The sequence below is a fragment of the Malaclemys terrapin genome, chromosome 2 (assembly GCF_027887155.1).
Source record: "Malaclemys terrapin pileata isolate rMalTer1 chromosome 2, rMalTer1.hap1, whole genome shotgun sequence".
NCBI lineage: Eukaryota > Metazoa > Chordata > Testudines > Emydidae > Malaclemys > Malaclemys terrapin.
Genome location: NC_071506.1, coordinates 227,653,316 through 227,678,223, shown reverse-complemented (window position 1 = coordinate 227,678,223; position 24,908 = coordinate 227,653,316). Strand labels below are relative to the sequence as shown.

At 42.8% G+C, this 24,908-nt stretch overlaps 1 protein-coding gene across 4 annotated transcripts in view; it reads right to left on the bottom strand.

Annotated features, from left to right (window-relative positions):
- HYCC1 (hyccin PI4KA lipid kinase complex subunit 1) overlaps positions 1 to 24,908 on the bottom strand; it is a 97,817-nt gene that overhangs the window by 39,470 nt on the left and 33,439 nt on the right. For 3 of the 4 annotated variants that reach the window (XM_054020194.1, XM_054020192.1, XM_054020196.1), the window contains exons 2-4: positions 12,112 to 12,200; positions 8,541 to 8,642; positions 3,353 to 3,532 (exon numbers count right to left, since the gene is read on the bottom strand). In XM_054020194.1, the coding sequence (XP_053876169.1) occupies positions 3,353 to 3,532; positions 8,541 to 8,642; positions 12,112 to 12,162 (333 nt within the window). In that variant the 5' untranslated portion in view covers positions 12,163 to 12,200. Of the gene's footprint in view, positions 1 to 3,352; positions 3,533 to 8,540; positions 8,643 to 12,111; positions 12,201 to 14,199; positions 14,290 to 24,908 lie in introns of those variants that run through there. The other variant, XM_054020193.1, reaches the window with a different exon arrangement.

Genomic DNA, 24,908 nt, shown 5'->3' with positions numbered 1-24,908 from the left:
CCTATCTGAATTGGGCCCATTCACACCAGAAAAAGGCCCAGAAGCATGGCAGGAAAACTGAACAATGAACTAAAACTCTGATCTATGCACTTCTTAACAAAATGTGGCAAGTGCACTAGCTCCTTTAGGAAGGAAATTACTTTCTCTCAACTTCTAAGGTATGCAAGCAGTTGTCCAGGACTTAAAATCACTGCTCAGTGTAACAGATGATGCACTTGCCTCTACACAACCAAAACCCTTATCTGTAGCAGTCCCACAGGGATCCATCATCTCCCCACATCCCATTCCATCTAGATGAAGCCTTGAGGAGGGATTGTGAAACAGCCTGGTCTAAAATGTCTGCAAAATGCAGATCTTACCCACTTGTAATTCAGAAGCAAATAGCACCATTCTCCAGCTATCAAAAGGCTTGGCTGAGATCAGCCCCCGAATGAGGAGCAGCTAGATTAAGCTAATCTTGGAAAGACTGGGGTGATTTGGGATAGAGAAACATTTTGAAGAATTTGTTCTCTCTCTCTCATATAACAGAATGTCAGATGAAAGCGTTGACAATAAAAGGTAATGCATGCTGGAAGGAATGACTGGAATTACTCATACATGTTGTTGGGTTCTAAATTAGCTGCAACTACTCAAGAATGAGATGTGGACATTTAAATGGAAAAAATCCACTCATGCTTATAGCGGTAGTCCAAAAAAACCCTTATTTTTAACGTGTGCAAAGGATAGGATAGAACATACTGAAACTGTCATTCCTTTTTATACCCTTACAGTGGTCAGGTTGACCTATCTCAAATAAAGCAGAAATAAAAAGGGGTCTATTGATGAGTGACAAAAATGAGTTATGAAAAGATGTTCATGTGGGTCAGACTAGAAAGAACTGGGACTGTTTTTGTTTAGAGTGAAGACACAAAGGTATAATAAATGGTATAGGAAGAGAGAAATCCATGCACTCCTTTTATTATAAAGAAAAGTAGTATTTTAGTGAAATTGAAAGGCAACAAACTTAAAATTCTAGAAAGGGAGGCATTCATTTTTTCATAATGAACCTGTGGAACTTATTGCCACAAGATATCATTGAGACAAACACTCAGGAGGTATTGAAAGATTTTGTTTATGTGGATGAGAACATCTGTTTACATCTAGATAAAATAAACTAGAGTATAATCCCTCATGCTTTAGAGCATAAAGCCACCACTAGCTGATGGGGCAGGGACTAGGACGAATTTTCCCCTGGAAATGTTAAATGTAAAATGGAAATGTTACTCTGTAATTGTCCAGAGTTTCATATACCTTCCTCTGAAGTGTCTGATACTAGTCGCTGTCAGGCAAGACCCCGGGCAACATTACAATTCCTATTTTCTGAAGCAGTGTTTCCCAAATTTTGGACGCCGCTTGTTTAGGGAAAGCCCCTGGCGGGCCGGACCGGTTTGTTTACCTGCCGAGTGAGTCTGCAGGTTTGGCTGATCGTGGCTCCCACTGGCCGCAGTTCGCTGCTCTAGGCCAATGGGAGCTGCTGGAAGCGGCGGCCAGCAGCTCCCATTGGCCTGGAGCAGCGAACTGTGGCCAGTGGGAGCTGCAATCGAACCTGCGGACGCGGCAGGTAAACAAACTGGCCCGCCTCGCCAGGGGCTTTCCCTAAACAAGCAGCGTCCCAAGTTTGGGAAACACTGTTTTGAGGGAACAAAACAGGTCTTGACTGTTTAACACTCTGCAGACAAATGGCTTCAACTGATGTTTCCATTTAAATGTTCACATCTCATTCTTGAGTAGTTGCAGCTAATTTAGACCCCAACAACATGTATGAGTAATTCAAGTCATTCCTTCCAGCATGCATTACCTTTCTTGGAGATGTAAGCCTACCTTAACCAAATCCTTATTGCACCAAGCAGCTGGAAAATGGATGGAAACAGACAGGGTTATATTAATAATTGAGAAACCTCTCTTAACTGACTAGTCTAAAGAGATAAGGTTGTGGGTACAGCTTCAGGTTTTTCTTTCTGAAATGCAAGTGAGTGACTTTATCCTAGCAGGAGAACACAAGGGGTTATTCAGCTATACTCTGACCACCCTGGATGCCTGTGTTATCAGGGAATGCTAGTTCAAAATGAATCACAATTCCAGGCATAAACCCAGTGCAAGAGTCAATGGTCCTGTCTGTGCAGGAGATTGTCTAGGAATGCTGTCCTCTTTTCAGCTGCAGTTAAGTCTGTGGAGAAGCATGCATGCATGGTTGGAGGCATGCATTTAGCCTATTAGAGCAACAGTCGCACAAAACTCTTTAGAAGTTTGCATGAAAAAAAAAAACTCTTGAGCTGAACTTGTTTCACTACTTTGCCACAAAATGGGCACATCTATTCTTTCTTTCCGCCTCCCCTAATTTCTCAGAATTTTAAATAAGTCCCCTTTCACAAAGTTGTCCTCTCCCTCATTGCACTGGTCTCTCTCCTAGAAAGTACAAGGAATTAGACTGGAGAAAATCTTGAAAGAGAAAACACTATGCTTTTAGACTACACACTCGGTACAAGGCAGAGCAAGACTGGAAATAACAGGATGGGGAAGCAACCAGTGTCTGTACTCCAAGTTTTGGCTGTGATGCAATCAAAAAAAAAAAATCCATTTAGATAGAGATGGGAAATTGTTCATTGAAAAATAAGTTACTATTCTCATATTAGCTACAAATAAGATCGCCACATAAAATTTTACAGCATGAAAGGAGATCAATTTAAGTCCCCAAGTGTCAACAATTTGACAACAAGTTTCAGGTCCTTTATTTTTTAAGAGCAACAGCACAGCTCCCCAAAGTAATCAGACCATCCTTATAAACAAAAAACTGTCTCAAATGCAGTGCCTCTGAAATACTCCCTGCTAAAAAGATTTGGCTGACCACATTCTTTATTTGAATGTGAGGAAACTGGTTCTTTTAGCTTATCCCAACAATCATAGTTTAAAGTGTGAGGAGGAGACTGCTGGCCATTCCAAGACAAATCTTTCCAAGAAAAAGAGAGGGAGACAGAAAACTGAAGACCACGATGTGATGACAAAAGGAGAGTTGATATGGAGCAGATTAAAGAAGGCATCTTCAGTGTGGATTTCAGGCTGGCAGCCTTTGCCCTAGGGAGGGTGCAGCTCCTATAATTATAGGACTGGACTTGCTGATAATATATAAAGTTGCATTTTCAGCTGCATATAAGCAATATATGATTCCTGGAATAGAAACACACAGGCTCTTCATTTTTGTCTTGAAGGAAACCTTAGATTGTTTACTCTCCACTCCAGTACGAGAGTTCATCTGCTATCAAAAAAAAACCCACTAACATTTTAGGTATTTGAATAATTATATGCATATACAAACCAAGTTGTAAACTCCTAGGAGAAGAGCCTCTATGCAGCCACTGCTCTGCAGATCTCTGCTGGCTGAGACTGCCAGGTAACACCACATCAATTCTGGCAGAAACTGCAGGGTGAATCGTAGTAGTCGTTCCTCTCCACTGCGATAGAACTCAAAAAGCTGGTGGCAAACTGGCTCTAGTAGCTGGAACAATATAAAATGTGACCGTCAATAGAATAAAACCTGATCACAAGAGATTGTCTCCTTCTGCTCAATAAGTATGGGGGCCAAAATATTAATTTTCAAAGCAGAAGTAACTGAACTTTTAACAAATTATACATTAATTTCATGTGTTATGAAGTGACTGGTAGAGGCTGGCTGAATCTTCCCAATACCTGCCTTCACCCTCCAGTCTGGCCCACTGGATAGGACAGAAGATTCCACTTTTACCTGCAGGAGAATTCCAGTGGCTCCTTTCCTTCCTCCTTTGTTCCTCTCCAATCCCATAAAGGGGTTGGATGAAGGAGGATCTTGGTGAATATTTCCTATTCATAAGTGAGTAGTAGTAGTAGCAGCACAACGGGTGAAAACTTTCAAAACAATAGAAACCTAAGTATGAATACAGTATAGAATTCTCACTGAGTCAACATATACAGCTTTACTGCACAATCTAAGGAAAAGACTACAAAGAACTTCCTCCCCTACCCCCAAAATGATTAAAGTTAGCACCATATGAAACAGGCAGGAACTAAATTTTAAGAGGGCTGAGTCCTACACACAAAAGGTAAAAGATTCTGAATCTCTTATCTCAAGTAATGAGAGAAGAGGCTCTTATCCTGGTTATAAAAAAAGATGCATGTCCATCCTAAGGAATCTGATTAGAAAATAGGTCCTTCATGTACCAAAATTAGCAGGCTTTGCACTAGTGAGACTCTCCATGCAATTTATAACTCATTTTAACCAATTCTAGTTAGTACTTATAACTAAACCATGACAATTGCCATGATCACATTTTAGCAAGTTACTCATTCCTTAATTCTTGTAGGACAGAACAACCCCTGAGCAAATATTGCTGAGTTACTGAGCACCAACATACTTGGAGGATTAGTGTTTTCCTGGTCTCATGGGACCTTGCCTTTGGTGTATCATACTGCAACAGAATGCACAATACACAATTCTATACACATTGCACAATAGTATATAAAAACTACACTACACATGCACATCCCAACAGTATAGGATTTAGATAGCCATGTGTTAGGGAAGTGTAGAGCTCAAGTTGTTGCACATTCTAGTCCTCCTTGCCCAGTGGTGTAAATTCTGTCTGTAAGTTACTTGACAACTTTTTACTGCATATGATACTATTCCACTTTCTATCTTCAGAATGTGGTCTCATGTGGAAAGGTTATCTGCCATAGAAAGGAGATTTTTGCACAGTTACTTCCATGGGCTAAGACCAGAACAAAAGTAGCGAGTGTTAATTAGTTGCATGTTTCCTATACCACTATTCCATTCAGTGTTGAAACTGTTTGCCATATCAAGCATCACTTCTGCAATCTTCAATATTTAAATCACAGATATATTTCCATATCCAGAAGCTGGCAATTATTGCTGGTTTCATTTTTCAGTGAATATATAACAAAGTATGCAAGCTTCATGGCAGTATCAATTCCTTTAGTGGCACTGAATTTCCAATCCTCTATTTTTAAAAAGAGATTCACTGCAGAGCACAAAATAACTACTGAAGATGAAAGAATGAATTTACTCAAATCATACAATGCAAAAAAAAATTGCAACATACCGCAGTTGTGTTTTACAGGAAGAGATTTCCAAAAGTTTAAGGGAGTTAGGCCTCCAATTCCCAGTGAAAGTCAATAGAAGATAAGTACCTAATTCCCATGGGTGATTTTGAAAATCTCACCACCCATAATAATTTGACTGATTAATTGCAATGCACAAAAATTGAAGTTTATTGGGATTTCTATTGGAACCAAGCAATCCCACTGCTGATAATAACCAGGTAACTAGGCCATATAATATTCTGAAATTATTATTAATATGCTGGACTATTGGGAAAATGTTGAAAATGGAGACTATGATGCTGGTAGACCAGGTGACAGCTCTTGCCAAGGCTATAAATCCCCCAGGTTCAACCTAGGTTAGCCCAAAAATGACAGTCAGCGCTGACAGATTACTACATCTGTCACCTTTTGGAACCACAGATTGTAACTCCTGTGTTTTTTTTATATTATATATATGCCTGCTTTAACCTGTAAATAATTCTCTCATTCCTAGTTAATAAATCATTCGTTTATTATAGGATTGGCTGCAAGCATTGTCTTTGGTGTGAGATCGGAGGTACAAACTGACCTGGGGTAAGTGACTGGTCTCTTGGGACTGGAAGCAACCTGAATATTTTGTGATTTTGGGAATAACGCAACTCTTTATCACCGAGTCCAGCTTGCCTGGGTTGCAATATAGATTGAACTAACTGTGAATCCGTGGTAAAATGGTCAGAGTGCTTCAGGAGTTCACATTTGTTACGTTCTATAATTAGATTTCACCAACTCAGTACCACCAGTTTGGGGTGTCTTCCCTGCTTTTTGACAATCTCTCTGAGGTTGGCACTCAACATTGTGAGCCACTCCAGACAGCGTGACAGAGACCTTCTATTAATATTGTTGCACACATCTCAAAACTGAAAATGTTCATCTGATTGACTCTCAGAAAAGGATTCCAAGGCGTCTAACTTCTGATTCTATACCATATTTGGCCACTACTGCAGCTTTGCTGGCATTCATTCTCACACAAAAATACAAAAGTTATAACCCTAGAAAATAATGGGACCAAAATAATGCTGGGTATGAGAGAGGGTGGTATTAAATTTCCATTGAGAAAGTAAATTCAGCAGTAAAGTCATCATTGCATTACGCACAAAGTAAGCCTTATAAATTCATGCAGCTGACCAATGATGAGACAAAGTATTATTGAACATTTTTTACCTCCCTCAAATACTGTGATAGAGATTCAGGGTTACTGAAACTGTAATTATGAGATGTAAACTGTGTACAGTCCATTGAAAATTATTTCTGACTCTACCACTTAATTTCCATGTGATCTTCCTAATTTATAATGACAGTGTGCTTGCAGAAGAGACTGTTGAGGAACCAGGCAGTATTTCTCTCCCCATTTAGCTATAACCAAGGAAGAGGACAATACAAATCACCTCTGGTACAGATGATAGAATCTAGAGTAGAGTGAGCACCATCAGATACTAGAAAATGAGGCCAAATTTCCAATTAATTTGGAAGCAGAATATTTATCTGAAGTTCCTGGGAACCTTGTCTTCTTCTCCAGCATATTAGTCCTTGGTAAACCCCATTGTGTTAGGTGAATAAGGGAGGGGAAAAGAACTTCTTACAGTAACTGTGGTTGAAGATGTTCTGTAACACATGGATCCCACTCTGTGCACATTCATCCCATGCTCAAGAGATCGGAGTTTATTTAGCCAGCAGTATCGATTGGGGGTGGGTTTGCTTCCTGTGTGACCTCATGCTACCCCTCCCAAGGGCATAAATGGCAGAGCATTCAACTGCAAGTCATTTCCTTTGCTACCCAGAATCCCAATAAGATTCAAGAGCGGCAGGGAAAGATAGTGGGTATGGGATCCATGCTTACAGAACAAAGAAGAATCACGGTTACTGCAATGTAAGTAACAGTCTCTGAGTATCTGTACACGTGGATCCCATCTTGGCGATTACCCAGCAATTAACTCCTCCAGGAGGTGGAAGCTAGGAGCTCATATAAACAATGACAGGCGTACTAGAACTACTGAACAACTACTTAACAATCAAGAGACAATACAGTATCTAAGAAAACACTGAGGGTTTTTCATTTCACTGCCACAGGCAGTAAGAAGGAACTCTGACAGTTGAGGACGCTCCACTCTTTATACCCTCGGGAGGGATAGCATGATGGTATGCAGGGATGTTTGACTGGCTCATAGCACCACAGAGTGCTAAAATTTTAACATTACATGAACCACAAAGATGTTTGTGTCTCATAGCACAGACCCAAGAAATTGGCATATTGGTATGCAAGTTGCATGGAAGCACATACACACCTAAACACACAGAAGCACAGTCTCTCTTGCCTCGAGGAACTGCTTTGCATTAGAGCAGCCCTAAAAATACCAATTACAAGCTGGACTAAGATGCAAGTTCAACAACCAGAACGAAAGGGTCCAAGGCGAGTTGATCCCTCATTCTTCCAAATTATATCCAGGGACATGGCTAAAGAGCTCTCCAACTCCTGGGGATGTGTTTGTGACTTTGTCTTTGCTTGTGCCACTATCAACTACAAGCATGTTACTTTTTAGGACTCAGGGCTCCTAATTCCCTCAGGCCATTAGTTTCTTTCAAGAAGTCCAATGAGGAGCTTCTATCTGAATTACAAGCTGCTTGAGATCTTCACTCCTATTGGAGAGTCCTTTTCTTCTGCCCCACACCTACTGAGTACCACATATTAATCCACTTTTATAGTAACACAATAAACTATAATTTTAGAGATTGCCATGCACTTGAGTGTATGGCAGTTAGATAAATGTCAAGCTCAATATTCAAAAACTTTGGTAATTGAAACTTAAGGTTATATTTTAAAAAGTAAATCAACCAGAAGGAAGCTGCACAATCCTCAATGTATTTAAGCTTTCTGTTTCTTTTCCAAACACTTCCAATACTCATTTTTATTTTTTGTTTAAGTCAATCACTGATGTACTCACCTAAATTAAAAATTATGGAAACACCACATGGAAACACCACAGCCAGTCACAGGCTTTACTATTCAATTGGCCTTGAATCATGTCAGACTGAGATTATACAATTTGCCAATTCACTTTTTAATCCTATGCCTGAGTCCTGAAGACAGAAATGTGAACTATAAGATTATATATGGTTTGAGAGTAGTGAGACTGAAAAACTAATTGCATGGCATTATGCCACTGCCAAAGAATGGATCATATCCATATCTTAACATTTTGTTCTGAGAGAACAGAGTCCTACTCAGATTCTAATCGTAACTATTTGTATCATAAATAGTATTTGAACTACAAATGTGGCTTTTTTGGGGGGGAAGGAGGGAGGGGGGGATTTCATCCATGCATTCATGGTCTGCTGCCACACCAAACTAAAACCTTAGAGATATGTGCACCTACCTCACTCTGTGGCTCCCGGATAACTTTGTATAAAGATGAAACCAGAGAACTCTTGTCTTTCAAATTTGTAGCATAGTTAGAGATAGAAGCTTCTGGAAGGGTCTGAAATCAAACAAAAATATTTTTTCCTTTTAGGTCATTACTGCAATATTTTATTGCCTGTGCATTGAAAGAAAGCCATTTTATTATGTCAGCTGGCTTTTCTGTTTTTACAACATCCTTTCAACTGCAATAGTATCCATTCACTGGTGTTTACTCTAGGAGACAATATGTTCCATGTACAGAAACAACATTTCTATATCATCTTTACAGTATAATAAAATCCCAGTATTTAAGATAAACTGCTGGAAGGCAAGTTATTAAATCTTACATTTTACCACTCCACAGTTTTGTACAGAATTTAATTAAATTGGGTGGAAAATACAGCTAAAGGGCCACAATTTCACCACACGTCTACCCATCCTGAACAATGTGTAAAAAGAATAATCGGTTTAAAAGAGCAACAGGAACTGCAACTTTGGAATTAGGATAACAAAACAAAAACACACCTGATTGTATGCTTGTCTATAAGCAGCTATGGGTCCTCCGTTCTGGAGGATCAGAATATCTACAGCCATATGGAAACTACAGGGTGCACCACTCTCCAAAAAAAAAAAAAAAAGGGGGGGGGGGGAACGGGCACCAAATATGGGTCATTTGAGCATGTATTTCACCCTCTTTCCAGCATCAACCAGAGTTCTGACTGGCAATCAGGGCTGGCTCCAGGCACCAGTGCAGCAAGCAGGTGCTTAGGGCAGCCAACGGAAAGGGGCGGCACGTCCAGCTCTTCTGCGGCAATTCGGCGCGGGTTCCTCAGTCCCTCTTGGAGGGAAAGACCTGCCACCGAAGAATGAAGCAGCAGCGGTAGAGGTGCCACTGATCATGGCTTCTTTTTTTTTTTTTTCGCCGCTTGAGGCAGCAAAAACGCTGGAGCCGGCTCTGCTGGCAATGCTTACAAAGGTCACTATTAGGTTTTCAATAGTTTACTAACTTTCAGATAGAGCTGTTACACTTAAACTCATCATTCCTAGCTCTCATATATTGCTTTTCATCCACAAAGCTCAAAGTGTTTCACAAAGGATGCAATCATAATCCTCATTTTACAGATGCGGAAACAGGCACAGAAATTATGTGATGTGTCCAAGGTTACTCAGCAGGCAACAGAAAGAACCAGGAATAGAACCCAAATCTATCAAGTCCTACTCTATTTCTCTGCCCACTAGGCAACAATGCCTCTCAACTCCAAAATAAGGAGTGTTATAGAAAAAGACATTACAAATGAGACCAAAACTACTAATCACTATATCTGAAACCATTTCCGGAAAATTACAGAAAAGCAAGATTTTCAAAAACAGAACTCTAAAGCTGCTCTTCTAAAAGACATATTTAGGCACCTAAATGAATGGCCTGATTTTCCAAAAGCAATGGAGCACCTAGAACCTTACATTTGATGCTCAGTACTTTTCAAAAATAAGGCCACTTATTTAGGTGCCTAAATTTGAATTTTAGGAGACTAGCTTTAGATTCTTGAAGACCTTGTAGTTAGACTATTACAAATTATACGATAAATGGACTGTTGAGAAGATTCAAGCAAGATATTTCATTTATGTACAGGGCACCAATTCTCCAGAAGTGGTGTGTCCAAGTCAAGTGAATCTACACCACCTATAGAAATAAGCCTGCAAACCTGGTTTCTTCCCTCCACTTCTCCTTTCAATGGAAAATTGCAACAACCATCTTGGTTTGAGGCATTTTTCTAGGAATTACTAGAAAGTAGCATAACAATCAAGAATGTTCTGTATTTACTACCTTGGATTTGCTGGATACAAAATCTTATTAAAATGAGGCCTGAATACTAATCTATGCTGCTCCATAGTGGAGTAAAACATGACATTTCGGAATAGTACATAGCACGGTTGAACTCCCCTCTGGTAATATGCATATATTCAGGACAACTGAGGGACTTGCATTTTCTCCATGATACATAGTCTCATGGCAGATGGTGGGAATAGTTGTGAATTTTCTGGACTACATCTGGAAGAGAGTCTCCAGACCATGACTTCACCCAGACCAGAAGATCAGATTTGGTCTAGTCTGAAAAGATAGGTAGTGGTCTACTGTAGGTTTTGATTTTGATAGATTTGTATAACAAAGGCCACCATAAAAATGTCAACAACTACTTCCTGATCCCCCTTTCTCTAGGCTCTCCACGAGGCTAGGGTCCTGAGGGCAAGGCTCAGAGTAACTCTTAGCATAGTGATGCCATTCAGTTACCCCACAGAAAATGCAGCTTTTGTGGTCATTGTGACATTGGTCCTGGGTCATGGTGCACCGCCTCATCAGAATAATTAGACTCATTTACTACTTTTAATTTATCATGTGTTCACTGTGTCTATATACTGTCTGAAACTTAACAGCAACACTTTACAGCCTGGCATGCTATAAGGGGTTTGCCCTGAAGTTCTGACTACAGGAATTCTGATATCTTCCCTGATGTGCGCACACAGCTTACCCATTTGCTGGAGTACCGGCTGAACAATGGTCTGCATGTGGTGCTCTCAGATGAGAAGTGATAAAATGGCAGCTCTTTGGTTAGCCATTGAAGCTGCTTTTATGAAGGCTGGAGGCAAAGCTGATGAGGAAATAGTTGGCTTTAAGGGAATCCCATGGCTGCCATTGTTCCCTTCAAAGGCATAGTCTTCATAATAAGGTCAGGTGGAGAAAGTGAAAATGAGTGTCGGAAAGAAACTTTCAGAAAAACAGCACAAGAGGAAATTGCTGCTCCCCTCAAATACAGCAGTGGGTCTGACACAAGACACCACAATGTGCCAACAGGCAGAGCAGAAAACAGCAAAGGGATAGAGAGAAGTTAGCAGCTGCCTCTAAATCAGTGATCTGAACGAAAAAAACCTGAATGTCACCCCAGAATAAGACCACAAATATGAGAAGTAGGATAATACTTGTTAAGTAAGTAAGGTTATCTTGCTAACACACAGCAGTAAAATCTACAGCTAAAACTTCGAGTCAATCTTTGGGAGTTACTTTACATTCCAAACAGTAAGCTGTTGGTACATTCAAGAAGAAAAGTAAATAAAAATAAAATGCCAGATATGGTAAGAACTTGATAATAAAAATACCATTTTGGTGTAACATGAAAGCCTAGAGCTCTTCAGCTAAGAGTTTTTAGTTGGTACACTAACATTTAACGGATTTGTTTTTAATCAGATTTTATCTATTTTATTTTATTGTATTGTACTGCACTGAAAGTTTATTCCTTTTTCCAAACATGAATTTCATTGGGCTGTCATGTACCAAACATAGCATACAGTCCTGAATATGGCAAGAAAGGAAATTCAAGTCTTACTTAACAATGCATTTCATCTTTTCATCTCACAGACTGAAATTCAACTGTCTTAAATTTATCTATAGCACCCATCTCAGCAGCAAACAAGAGCTGATCAGGTACTACTACTACTGAATAATATAATGCTTAAAAACTAAGTTTATTTCTAATTATCACACAATATATTACCTTGAACTCTGATAACCACTCCTCCACAACTCCTGTGTCCACAGCCAACATCTTTCCACATCTGATCTGAAACCTTCAACCTTAAATACCTGAAGAAGAGACAAATGTTTGTTAAAAAGTGACAATTTATGCACAGCATACATCATTAAGAAGTTCTGCATTATAGAGCATTTTACTCAGCTATAATTATACAAGTGTTAATCTGTTATCTCGCTTTTTTAGCTCACTAACCTATCATATGTCAACATTGGCCCCAACATTTTTTTACTTTGCCTCACGGATGCCAGCTGCTGAAAACAAAATGGGAATATTCACCAGCAGCAGTTTACTAATTCCAAAAGATTATGCACTGAGAAAGGAAGTTTAATGAGTAATGACCATGGTCGATAAAAATCATTAAAAAATGGATTTCGGATTTAAATCAGATATTTATTGCTTGAATCAAAGAATCATAGAATATCAGGGTTGGAAGGGACCTCAGGAGGTCATCTAGTCCAACTCCCTGCTCAAAGCAGGACCAATTCCCAACTAAATCATCCCAGCCAGGGCTTTGTCAAGCCGAGCCTTAAAAACCTCCAAGGAAGGAGATTCCACCACCTCCCTAGGTAACGCATTCCAGTGCTGTAATCCATTCCAGTGAAGATGATATAGTCCATTCTTTGGACCAATGTAAATAGATATGAAATGAGACTTTAAAACTTTAAAGTATAAAATTGTTTTCCTAACAACATTTAGGCTTACAGGGGGAAAAAAAGAGGAGATTGGTTTAAATTAGTATATTATTCTTGTTTTGGATTTGTTCAAAGTCAGGACCTAAACTAAGAACAATCTTTTCAAGGTTGTCTGGTTGACAGAGGTCCAAAGTAATTTACTCTTCAAGGAGATGATTACTGTGCAAAGAAAATTTATTCAGTGAGGCTCTTTCTACAGGATCTGGGGTGAGAAAACAAAAAAGGTTTTGCAAAGATCTGTAGAATCACATTCTATTTGCATAACTATGTGCAAATAAATGTATGTGAGAAGGCTGGTACCAGATCTCTTAAATTAATAACCCCAGGGACAGAAGACCATTATCTTTAGGTAACTAAGACGTATCCTAATGGAGGTCACCCATGAGAAAAATGAAGATTTGATAGACATTTGAAGCCAATTTTGGCAAAGGCCTGCATAACAATGTGAACAAGTTTCCTAAAACCTTAGAAACCATCATAATCAGAGTACATAAGACAGATAGGAATTAGCTGAATTTCTAAGAGCATTCATGTTGTTGGAGGTTCAGACTAGTTTCAGGGTGTAAACCCAAATCAGTGACTAAGAAAGTTATCATGAATAAAAGGAGTGTTGAAAAACTGGGAACCTCAGGCCTTGCAGTCTGCCATTTTTAATCCTAGAAAATAGTTGTTTGTGAAGCCAATATGGCACGACAGCATTACAAATGTTCTGTCTAGTCTTATTTTCTGAACTATTTTAGAAAATAGAGGAAACTAAATAATCACATATTAGTACAGTGATCTGTCTTCCACAGTCAGGAATGCTATTGTTGCAAGTGAGATATTTTACCTTCTCGTTCTAAATTACAAATTTAATGAAAAAGTCATCTGGTGGACAGATGATCATCCCCTTTGTCTGCTGCCTGCACATGACAACTGAACCAGATGATATAAGCCTTGAACCGAGTACATTTTTTCCCCTGATAGACAGGTCCTACTTCTCCATGATGAAAAGATTCTGAAGGCCTCATTGCTTATATTTGTGTTCTTTGTTACTCCCTGGCAGTTTATGTACATTATTTGTTGTCCACATGTCACTATCATTGTTGAATACAAGATGCATTGAATTCAACCATATGGAGAATTTTGTGAAGCAGTGTTTCAATGCCATTACTGACTGCTTTGGAGTCTTAAGAATCTCAAATTATCATCAATTGTTCAGGATGAAGAGCTATGGAGCGCTACATTTCTCATTAAATCTATATATGCATAACACCATAGAGTAGTCTGGACAACAAATATTTTAAGGAGACCATCTGAGAGAGACAAAAAAGGATTTAAACTAGAATTTTAGGAATTAGAACAATGGGAGAATTACCAGATTATGCATCTCAAAATGAGCTCCAAGACCGACAATACCAAGGATTTGTTCAGTAAATTAATAAAATGCTGATGTAGTCACTGGACTCTATAGAAAGAGAAATATTTTTAGAAGACGTATTCATCAGAAGGGCATCCAATTAAAGAAAGTTAAATGTAAAAACCCAGATGGAGAAAGAGGGCAATCAAAGTTACATCACCTTGGACAACACTATAGGAAGTGATGTGCCAAACGACATATGAATAGACAACGTTTCCCATTAATTGCAGGGCAATTTCCCTTACGAGAAGATTTCTGACTCCCATTAAGGGTGGCACGAGTTTGGGAGAGAATCCAATTTGCCCTGACTCAGAGGAAGAGGCTGTTAAGTAATGACAGCAATAATCTTCTAGGTCCACATCAGATTACAACATTCTGAAAGGGCATTACTTCAGGATTCCTAAGGCTTTGAAGAAGCAGAGTGTTAATACTTATAGAAAGGGAGTTTCCTCTTTGAGGAGACAGAGGGCTACTCTGGCTCACATGAAACACCTGAGAGGAGAAAAACTTTTTCCCTACAGATGCCAGCTATGTGGATAGTCTGCTGGCACAGGGAGGCTGACAGTCTGCTGTGCTACTAAAGATAGCTGACAGAATGTGGTAAAGTGGTAAGCTAAGGCAGGCCTCACTGATGGGTGCACAGATCCAGGACACAGGTTTCTCCGGTTGCCCTGAAGGAAAGATCAACAGGTTCTAGTTATTAACAGGCCAATTCATCTGAAGTTTCCAGAAGATACAGAGTGCAAATTTCCTCTTACAAAGCTCTCTGTTGGATGTATAAACTTCACTAGCTAACAATAACTCAAAGCTTGGGCCTAAACTACAATGTTCCTTTAAAATGTTTATTGAAAGTCATTTATGGTTCTGGTAAATTTACATGTCTATTTCCTCTGTGGCTACAATCACATGGATACAACTACAGAATATGAGCTATAATACACCTCTACCCCGATATAACGCGACCCAATATAACACTAATTCGGATTAACGCGGTAAAGCAGTGCTCCGGGGGGGGGGGGGGGGGGGGGAGAGGAGGCGGGGGGGCTGGGGAGGCTGCGCACTCCGGAGGATCAAAGCAAGTTCGATATAACGTGGTTTCACATATAACGCAGTGAGATTTCTTTGGCTCCTGAGGACAGCATTATATCGGGGTAGAGGAGTAAATATTTGAAGCTCTAAATGCCTTATAAGTAAAAGAAATATTAAGTGGGTAAGAAATTATGTACTATATTAAAAGAGTAATTTATCAAACTGAGCAAATTCTTAGCTAAGAAAGTTGGTTTAAAAGTAATTATTCAGAACTGTATGTGTATTTTGAATAATTTGGCAGAGCACTAGAAAGCATTCCAGAAGAAAAGGATGATTTCAAGTTCAGCATGCTCCTTTGTTATCAATATTCAGGAGCTACAGGAGTCTGGAAGTCCTGTAACTTATTAACATAGCCTTCCAAGAGAACGAAGTTTGAGAACTGTCTTGAGAATTCAATATAAGCTATGTGCTCTGCTCAGTTAATGCTTCAGAAGTCAAACCTCACTTCCTCACTTTGATTAGAATCCTTTCAATGAGAGTGTGTGGGGGTTAGGAAGAGAGGCATTTCTTTGTGCCAGGCCTATTTTAGTTAAAGAGATAAGGTGGGTGAAGTAATATCTTTTATTGGACCAGCTTGGTAACAGAGACACACTTCTGAGATTACACAGAACTCTTTTTCAGGTCTGGGAAACTTACCTCAGAATGTCACAGCTTAATACAAGGTGGAACAGATTGTTTGGCATAAGTAGTTAACATATATTTCAAGGGATCATTCAAGGTGAAGTGACCTTTTAATACCCCTCCAGTCATGGGGAGAAAGGAAGGGGGGGGGGGGGGAGTTGCTAGTGGGTTATAGATTGTTGTAATAAACCATAAATCCAGTGTCTCTACTCAGTCCATGATTTTTAGTGTCTAGCAAAGTTATGAATTTAAATCCTCATCTTTTGAAAGTGTTGAGTAGCTTTCCTTTGAGGATGAAGACTGATAAGTCAGATATAGAGTGATCAATTTGTGAAAAGTGTTCACCCACAGGTGATGTGGTGTTTTTGTCTCATCATTTTTCTGTGTAAGTTAATTCACAAGTTGAGCGACTATCTGGTTTCACCCATGTAGTTGCTATTGGGGCATTTAGTGCACTGGATGAGGTAGACACCACATGCTGTGATAGGCATGTGTAGAATCCTTGGATCTTGAAAGGTGTGTTGAGGGGGATGTTGGTCATTGTAGTTAGAGGTGAATTGATGCACAGGCCCATGGGACCTATGCCAACTTGGGGGCCCCCTGAGGAGAACCAGAACCTGAGTAGAAGTAGGAGGGGCCACCAGTGCTAGAACTGTGGACCTACCCACTGCTCCTCTTCTTCCTCTCAGGGCTTCACCCCCTAGCCAGGACAGAAGCCGGAGCTGGGCAATGGTAAGAGCCACCCAGAAAGCCTGGGCAGGGTCCAAGAGGAGCCCCCGGCCCATTTCCCCACTCTGCAGTACAGGCCACTGCCGGTGGGACCCAGGGGCAAGGGCTCTGGTCCAGCCTCCTGCCCCCTCCCCGGGGCCTACAGACACACTCTGCAGGGAGAAGAGGCCCTGCCCTGGCTGGGAGCCAGTGGGGAACCCCGGGAAGGTCACAGGCAGCGAGGAGCCAGGCAGAAGGGCTCCTCCGGCAAAGCTCCAGTTGCTACTGGCCCAGCCTCAGCACCCACCACACTCTGCCCGGGCTTGCTCAGTGTCTGTGCCCGGCTCCTGCTGCCAGGCTGCCCCCGCTGAGACCCTCCTGCTCCCAGTGACAGGCTGCCCCCACTGCTGCCTAGGCTTTGTGCCCAAGGCAGCAATCCCGTGTGGCACTGCTCCTCCTGTCACCTCTGGCCAGAGGCTTGCAGTTTGGGGGAGGGGGAGACAATGTCCCCAAACTATGCCCATGCTGCCACTGTTACGCACCTGCCCGAGGCTACCACACCCAAGTTAAAAAGTGGGCAGCCATGCCGCCCCCACCCTCAGCTCTGGTGTCCCTAGGCCCACAGTGTGTGGGGGACCCAAATGTTCTTTGGGCCCGCAGCCCCAATAAATATTAATCCACCTTTGATTGTAGTATATGTTGGCAGGTTTTGCATCTATTGTTCTGGCAGGGTCTGTTTACTGTTTAAGTTTACTAGGAGAAAAGCAAGAACTACACCAACTCTTCAAAATTCTTTGAGATTTTATTATTAAATATTGTATGTAGTTGTAAATCTTAAAATTTTTCATCCTGATCCTTGGCTCCCATCAAGAAGCACATTTTCACAGCTGAGGAGGAGCTTTCAGACAGCCTTGCACTCCCCCAATCCTGGGGTTACTCTGTACCAGTCCCCAGACTGTTCTAACTTTTGGTGGCTGTCAACAACCTCATGAGCCAACCCAGTTATGCCACTTGCAAGGAGGAGTGTGATGTTGCACTCCATATGATTTTATGAAAATATGCTAATGAGTAGGAATATAAGGTAACTGGAATATGCTTCATGCAAAAGGTCTCTTGTAAGGTATCATTACAAATCATAATCTACTGAGTGTGGTCAATCTATTTGTATAAATGTATTATTCTTGTATCTGAAACTAGAAGTATGAAATATAATTGAGGTCCTATTGTAATTATGCAAAGTGTGGGCCATTAATGGCAGTTTGGAATCTTGATGGCTCCCATTAACCAGGACAATTGACTGTAGATAGATCTGTTTACTTGCAAGCCTTCCTGTGACTCAGGCTGGGAAGAATGAAGACTTGCGGTCTCACAGGACATGTGACCATATCATCTGGTACTGGAATCCATCTTAAATCTGGTGCTTTTCCATTTAGAAGGAGAGGTGGGAACCCAGAGAGACAAAAGATTCCCGCCCTGTGCCAAAGCTATAAAAGGGAGTGGAACAGAATGAAGGGGGCAGTCATGAGAAATTCCTTAGCTACCACCTGAGCTAACAAGAACTGTACCAGGGGAAAGGAATGGGCCCAGACTAGGAAGGAGTCCAGTCTGTGAAAGAAGCTTACTGGAACATCTCTGAGGGTGACATTTTATCTGCATTCAATTTCTTACTGTATTAGGCTTAGACTTGTGTTTTATTTTGCTTGGCAACTACTTTGTTTTGTCTGTTATTACTCGGAATCACTTAAATCCTACTTTTTATATTTAATAAAATCACTTACTTACCCTGGTTCAATTAAACAAAATTAATTCCTGGGGGAGCAAACAGCTGTGCATCTCTCTCTATCAGTGTTATAGAGGGCAGACAATTTATGAGTTTATACTGTATAAGCTTTATACAGAGTAAAACAGATTTGGGGTTTGGATCCCATTGGGAACTGGGTATCTGGGTGCTAGAGACAGGAGCACTTTCTATACCGTTTTCAGTTAAGTCTGCAGTTTTGGGGGGACGTGGTTCAGATCCTGGGTCTGTGTTGGACCAGACTGGCATGTCTGGCTCAACAAGGCAGGGTTCTGAAGTCCCAAGGTGCCAGGGAAAACAGGCTCAGAGGTAGTCTCAGCACATCAGGTGGCAGTCCCAAGGGGGTCTCTGTGACCCAACCTGTCACAATGGGGAAAGCAACTGACCCACATACTGGCTTCCCCACCATCTGAGGACTCCCCTAATGCTGATGTGATACTTGTTTGATTAGTAAGCCAGTCTTTCATTGTTAGAGCAGCACAAGACTTCCCTAATGCAGGGAGAATCTGGCCCTCAAGGCCCCAATGGGAGTAAAGGTATTACAATAATAGTTTTGAATGATAACTCAGTATTTGCCCTCACAATCCATTTGTAAATATATTCTCACTTTACCTTTTATCACCCTGTCTTTACTGCTTTTTCTTGTTCCGTAAGTGGGACCATGGTATTAGTGACTACAAGCTCAGTTAGAGCTGGCTACCTACAATTCCACTTAGCCTGATCATATCCCACAGATCAACAGCCTCTATCTCAGAGGCCTTACTCCATTCCAAATGTGCTGAGCCATTCCAGTTGCAACAAGTCTTGTAGTTTTTAAGATGTACAATGCAGTGAAAATGTTGAGTATTGTACATACCAGGCTATAAGAGGAAACAGCTATTTTAATGCTTCAAACGTTGTTTGTTTTTTGTGGTTCATTAGCTTCAGTATGCTTCACTCTATATATATGCCAACGTAAACAGTTTCTGTATGTTTGTTGTTCCTTCACACAAAAAACAAACAAAAAAACAAAAAAAAAAAAAAAGGGGGGGGGGGGAACTAATCTATTTACAAATATTGATCAAAGCTGTGTATGTTGCCTAGTCCTTCTAAGGAATGATGTAAGTAAATGCCAAAAGTAAACAAAACTCTAGATAAACACTTTATTTTTAACAACGTTAAGAGATCACTACTCACAGTGCTGAAGTTGCCAACTAAAGGGACACTTCACTGGTCTCTGCCTCTTTGATTTTCATTCCAAGGCACGTGGACTCAAAGTAACTTGTTCCATAAAGCTGCTCTCTAGTAAGTCAGTGCTCTTATGAGAGAGCTTATGAGAGCTGGGGTTAAAAACTGTGTCCATTTTGCATGTACTAGCTCTCCTCTTGGCTGAAATCTGTCTAGAGTTGCCAACCACATCCCCATATGACTCATCTAAAAGTACTCTTAACCCTTTTTTCATATAAGGGAACTTATACCACTGGATCTGCAGAAGTTTAGCAATCTGGAGCCCATATGTATTCAAGCATATTTCTATTCTTTGAGATATTTTAAGCAATTTATATTTGTTATCATATTCTGTAATTCTTCTTGGCACCAAAGGTATGGTATTTGGTAATGTGATCATGGAGTTCCACCCACAGTCAAACCAAATTCAAATGAATTCTAAACTCATATGAGTCTAAGGCCTAGTCTACACTAGGAGGTTATGTCGAATTTAGCAGCGTTAATTCGAATTAACCCTGCACCCGTCCACACAACGAAGCTATTTATTTCGACATAGAGGTCTCTTTAAATCGATTTCTGTACTCCTCCCAGACGAGAGGAGTAGCACTAAATTCGACATGGCCATGTTGAATTAGGGTTAGTGTGGACGGAATTCGACGCTAATAGCTTCAGGAGCTATCCCACAGTGCACCACTCTGAGCTCGGATGCTCTGACCAGCCACACAGGAAAAGCCCCGGGAAAATTTGAATTCCCTTTCCTGTCTGGCCAGTTTGAATCTCATTTCCTGTTTTGACATCGTGGCGAGCTCAGCAGCACTGGCAACGATGCAGAGCTCTCCAGCAGAGGTGACCATGCAATCGCAGAATAGAAAGAGGGCCCCAGCATGGACTGATCGGGAAGTCTTGGATCTGATCGCTGTGTGGGGCGATGAGTCCGTGCTTTCGGAGCTGTGATCGAAAAGACGGAATGCCAAGATTTATGAGAAGATCTCAAAAGCATGACGAAGAGAGGATACAGCCGGGATGCAACGCAATGCCGCGTGAAAAATCAAGGAGCTGAGACAAGCGCACCAGAAGACCAAATAGTCAAACGGACGCTCTGGATTCCAGCCCCAGACATGCCATTTCTACGAGGCACTGCATTCCATTCTAGGTGCGGCCACCACCACTACCCCACCACTGTCCGTGGACTCTGACGATGGGGTATTGTCGACGGCCACTTCCTCGGAGCTGTTCGCAGACGGGAAAGATGAGGAAGGAGATGAGGAGGACGAGACGGTCGACAGCGCTTTCAACGCTGATTTCCCCGACAGCCAGGATCTCTTCATCACCCTCACAGAGATCCCCTACCAACCCTCCCAAGGCGGTAACCCAGACCGTGAATCAGGGGAAACATCAGTAGGTAAGTGTTGTAAACATTTATTTTGAATAGAATAGGCATGGTATGTTAGCAATGGGTTTTTAAATGATTAATTTGCCCTAGGTGCTTAACTTTTTAGTCCTTGCCAGTGCAGCAACTGGAAAAGTCTGTTAACATGTCTGGGGATAGAGTAGAAATCCTCCAGGGACATCTCCACGAAGCTCTCCTGGAGGTAATGTGAAAGCCTTTGCATCAGGTTCCTGGGGAGAGCGGCCTTATTGCTTCCTCCATGGTAGGAAACTTTTCCATGCCAGGCTAGCAGCAGGTACTCTGCAAAGTATGGCGGCATACGACCCTGGTGTTTGCTAACATTCATGCAGCATGCGGTCTTTCTCTGCCTCCGTAATCCTCATCAGAATGATATAACTCATGGTGACCTGCTTTGAATTAGGGGAATTTTAGTATGGGGACTGATTGCCTGTTCCTTTAAATAACTAACCAGCGGTTTACAGACACACAGTGGGGGCGGGGAGGCGAACTGTTCATGCTGAGCAGTTCGCCGGCAGCATGCAGGGATCTTTCCCGAGCCCAACCACGTGCTGGGGAGGGGAGGTGAACCGTTCCTGCTGAGCGGTTCGCCAGCAGCATGCAGGGATCTTTCCTGGGGACAGCCGTGACGGGGGAGGGACAGGGACAGAGTTCATGCCAGCCGGATCGCCGGCAGCAGGAACTGGCCAACGATAGGAGCATTGCTTGGAACGTGAAAGGAGGGCACTGCTGTAAATTAGGCTTTAAGCAGCCAAAAGTCTACGGCTTAACATGGCCGCCTGCTACCAGAATTCCGGTGTCCAGCCCCGCTTGTGTGATCTGTACAGCAAGACCCCAGGCACTCAAGGTGAAGACAGAAAATTCGACCTTGTACTGAGTGCATACGTGATAGGTACTGTGCATGGTCTTGTTCACAGAGAAAGACTATATTCATTGTTTGAAAAAAAATGTACCTTTTTGAAGAATTCACTCCCTTTTTCCCATCCCACAGCCGCGAGCGTCTCCAGAGCTACCCCGGTATCCCCCTCCCAGAGGGTGGCGCAGATCAGGCAGCGAAAGAAAAGAACACGGGACGAGATGTTCTCAGAACTTATGGTCTGTTCCCGAGCCGAGGCGGCACAGCAGACCCAGTGGAGGGAGAACATGTCGCAATACCAGCGATCACACAGCAAAAGGGAGGACAGATGGCGGCAGGAAGACCAGCAGGGCGACTCAAACGCTGCTTGGACTAATGAGGGAGCAAACGGACATGCTCCGGCGCCTTGTAGATGTTCTGCAGGACTGGAGGCAGGAGGACAGAGCCCCCCTGCATTCTCTCTCTAACCGCCCTCCCCCGCCACAAAGTCCCATCCCCCCCCCCCCCCAAAGTCCCAAGAAGGAGGGGTGGCAGGGGCCGTCAAAAAAGTCACTCCACCCCTGCAGACTGCTCAAGTAGCAGAAGGCTCTCATTCCCAAAGATTTGATACGTCCTTTCCTCCCCTCCAAATGCACCTCACCCAAGCCCCGGTCCCAGTTTCATCCCCTAACTGTGTAGTTCTTAATAAAAAATACATTTCTGTTAATTACTGTTTCTCTCGTGTTCTTTTAGAGGACAGTGGGAAGGGGGTTGGTAATTGGAGAGCACAGTCACCTTTACCAGGGTACAGACACAGGGGCAGGTTCAGCAGAAGGTCACACACACATTGCAGTTACTAGGCACACTGGTCAGTCTGGGAGGTGGTTTTCATGTTCTGTGTGGGGGGGCTATGTGAGTTTGTGGCGGGGGAGGGCGGTTACAGATCTTATGCAGTGGTCCTTAGCCTGGATGACAGAGCCATGCAGCAGGGATCTGTAACCGCCCTCCCCCACCCGAAAGTCTCACAGCCCCCACCTACAGAGTCCCGAAAAGGAGGGGTGGCAGGCTCCTTTGAAACAACCAGTCCACCACTGCGGACCGCTCTAGGAGCAGGAGCCTGTCATTCCTCGAGTTCAGAAGCGTCCTTTCCATCACTACACCCGCTCCCCACCACAGTCTGCGTCCCAGTTTCAACCCTTTACCGCGAAATCCTTAATAAAGAAAACAGTGTTAATGAACAAAGTTTCATTTATTTTAAAGGTGCGTTGGAAGGGGGGAGGGGAAGGGGGTTGGTAACTGGAGAGGATAGTCAACATTAACTCGGTAAAGAAACGGGGGGCAAGTTCAGCTTCTGTTTAAACAAATGTAATAGTCACAGATTACCCTGCTCACTCTGGAACCTAGCTTTCAAAGCTTCCCGGATGCACAGCGCGTCCCGCTGGGCTCTTCTAATCGCCCGGGTGTCTGGCTGGGCGTAATCAGCAGCCAGGCGATTTGCCTCAACCTCTCACCCCACCATAAACTTCTCCCCCTTGCTCTCACAGAGATTGTGGAGCACACAGCAATAACAATGGGATATTGGTTTCGCTGAGATCGGAGCGAGTCAGTAAGCTTCTCCATCTCCCCTTGAGACATCCAAAAGCACACTCCACCACCATTCTGCACTTGCTCAGACGGTAGTTGAAGAGTTCTTTTTCACTGTCCAGGGCGCCTGTATAGGGCTTCATGAGCCAGGGCATTAGCGGGTAGGCTGGGTCCCCGAGGATCACTATAGGCATCTCCACATCCCCAACAGTTATTTTGTGGTCCGGGAAGTAAATACTTTCCTGCAGCCGTCTAAACAGACCAGAGTTCCTGAAAACGCGAGCGTCATGAACCTTGCCCGGCCATCTGACGTTGATGTTTGTAAAATGTCCCCTATGGTCCACCAGTGCTTCAATGGTGCTGCAAAAGTAGCCCTTTCGGTTAATGTACTGGCTGGCCTGGTGGTCTGGTCCCAGGATAGGGATGTGAGTTCCATCTATAGCCCCACCGCAGTTTGGGAATCCCATCGCGGCGAAGCCATCTATGATCACCTGCACGTTTCCCAGGGTCACTACCTTTGAGAGCAGTAGCTCAACGATTGCGTTGGCTACTTGCATCACAGCAACCCCCACGGTAGATTTGCCCACTCCAAATTGATTGGCGACTGATCAGTAGCTGTCTGGCGTTGCAAGCTTCCAGAGGGCTATGGCCACTCGCTTCTGGACAGTCAGGGCTGCTCGCATCCAGGTGTCCTTGCGCTTCAGGGCAGGGGACAGCAACTCACAAAGTTCCAGGAAAGTTCCCTTACGCATCCAAAAGTTTCGCAGCCACTGTGATTCATCCCAGACCTGCAGCACTATGCGGTCCCACCAGTCCGTGCTTGTTTCCCGGGCCCAGAATCGCCATTCCACAACATCAACATGATCCATTGCCACCATGATGTCCAAGGTGTGGGGTCCCGTGCTTTGTGAGAGGTTTGTGCACCTCTCAGACTTAATGTCCTCACCGCGCTGCCGTAGCCTCCTCGCCCAATTTCTCCGCATCTGCCTCTGGAAAAGGTGCATGATAAGGCGCAAGGTGTTGACAACGGCCATAACTGCAGCGATGATCGCAGCGGGCTCCATGCTTGCGGTGCTGTGGCGTCCGCGCTGTCAATCACCAGAAAAGTGTGCGAACTGATTGCCCGCTGGCACTTTCACGGAGGGAGGGCGGGAGTGAGGGTTGAATGACCACAGTTACCCAAAACCACCCTCGACACATTTTTTTGCCCCAGCAGGCATTGGGGGCTCGACCCAGAATTCCAATGGGCAGCGGGGACTGCGGGAACTGTGGGCTAGCTACCCACAGTGCACCGCTTCCAATGTCGACGCATGCCCCGTTACTGTGGGCTCACAAAGTCGAATTACTGTCCTTAGTGTGGATACACACGTTCGACTTTGTAATATCGGTTCCACAAATTCGCTTTAAGTAAAATCGAA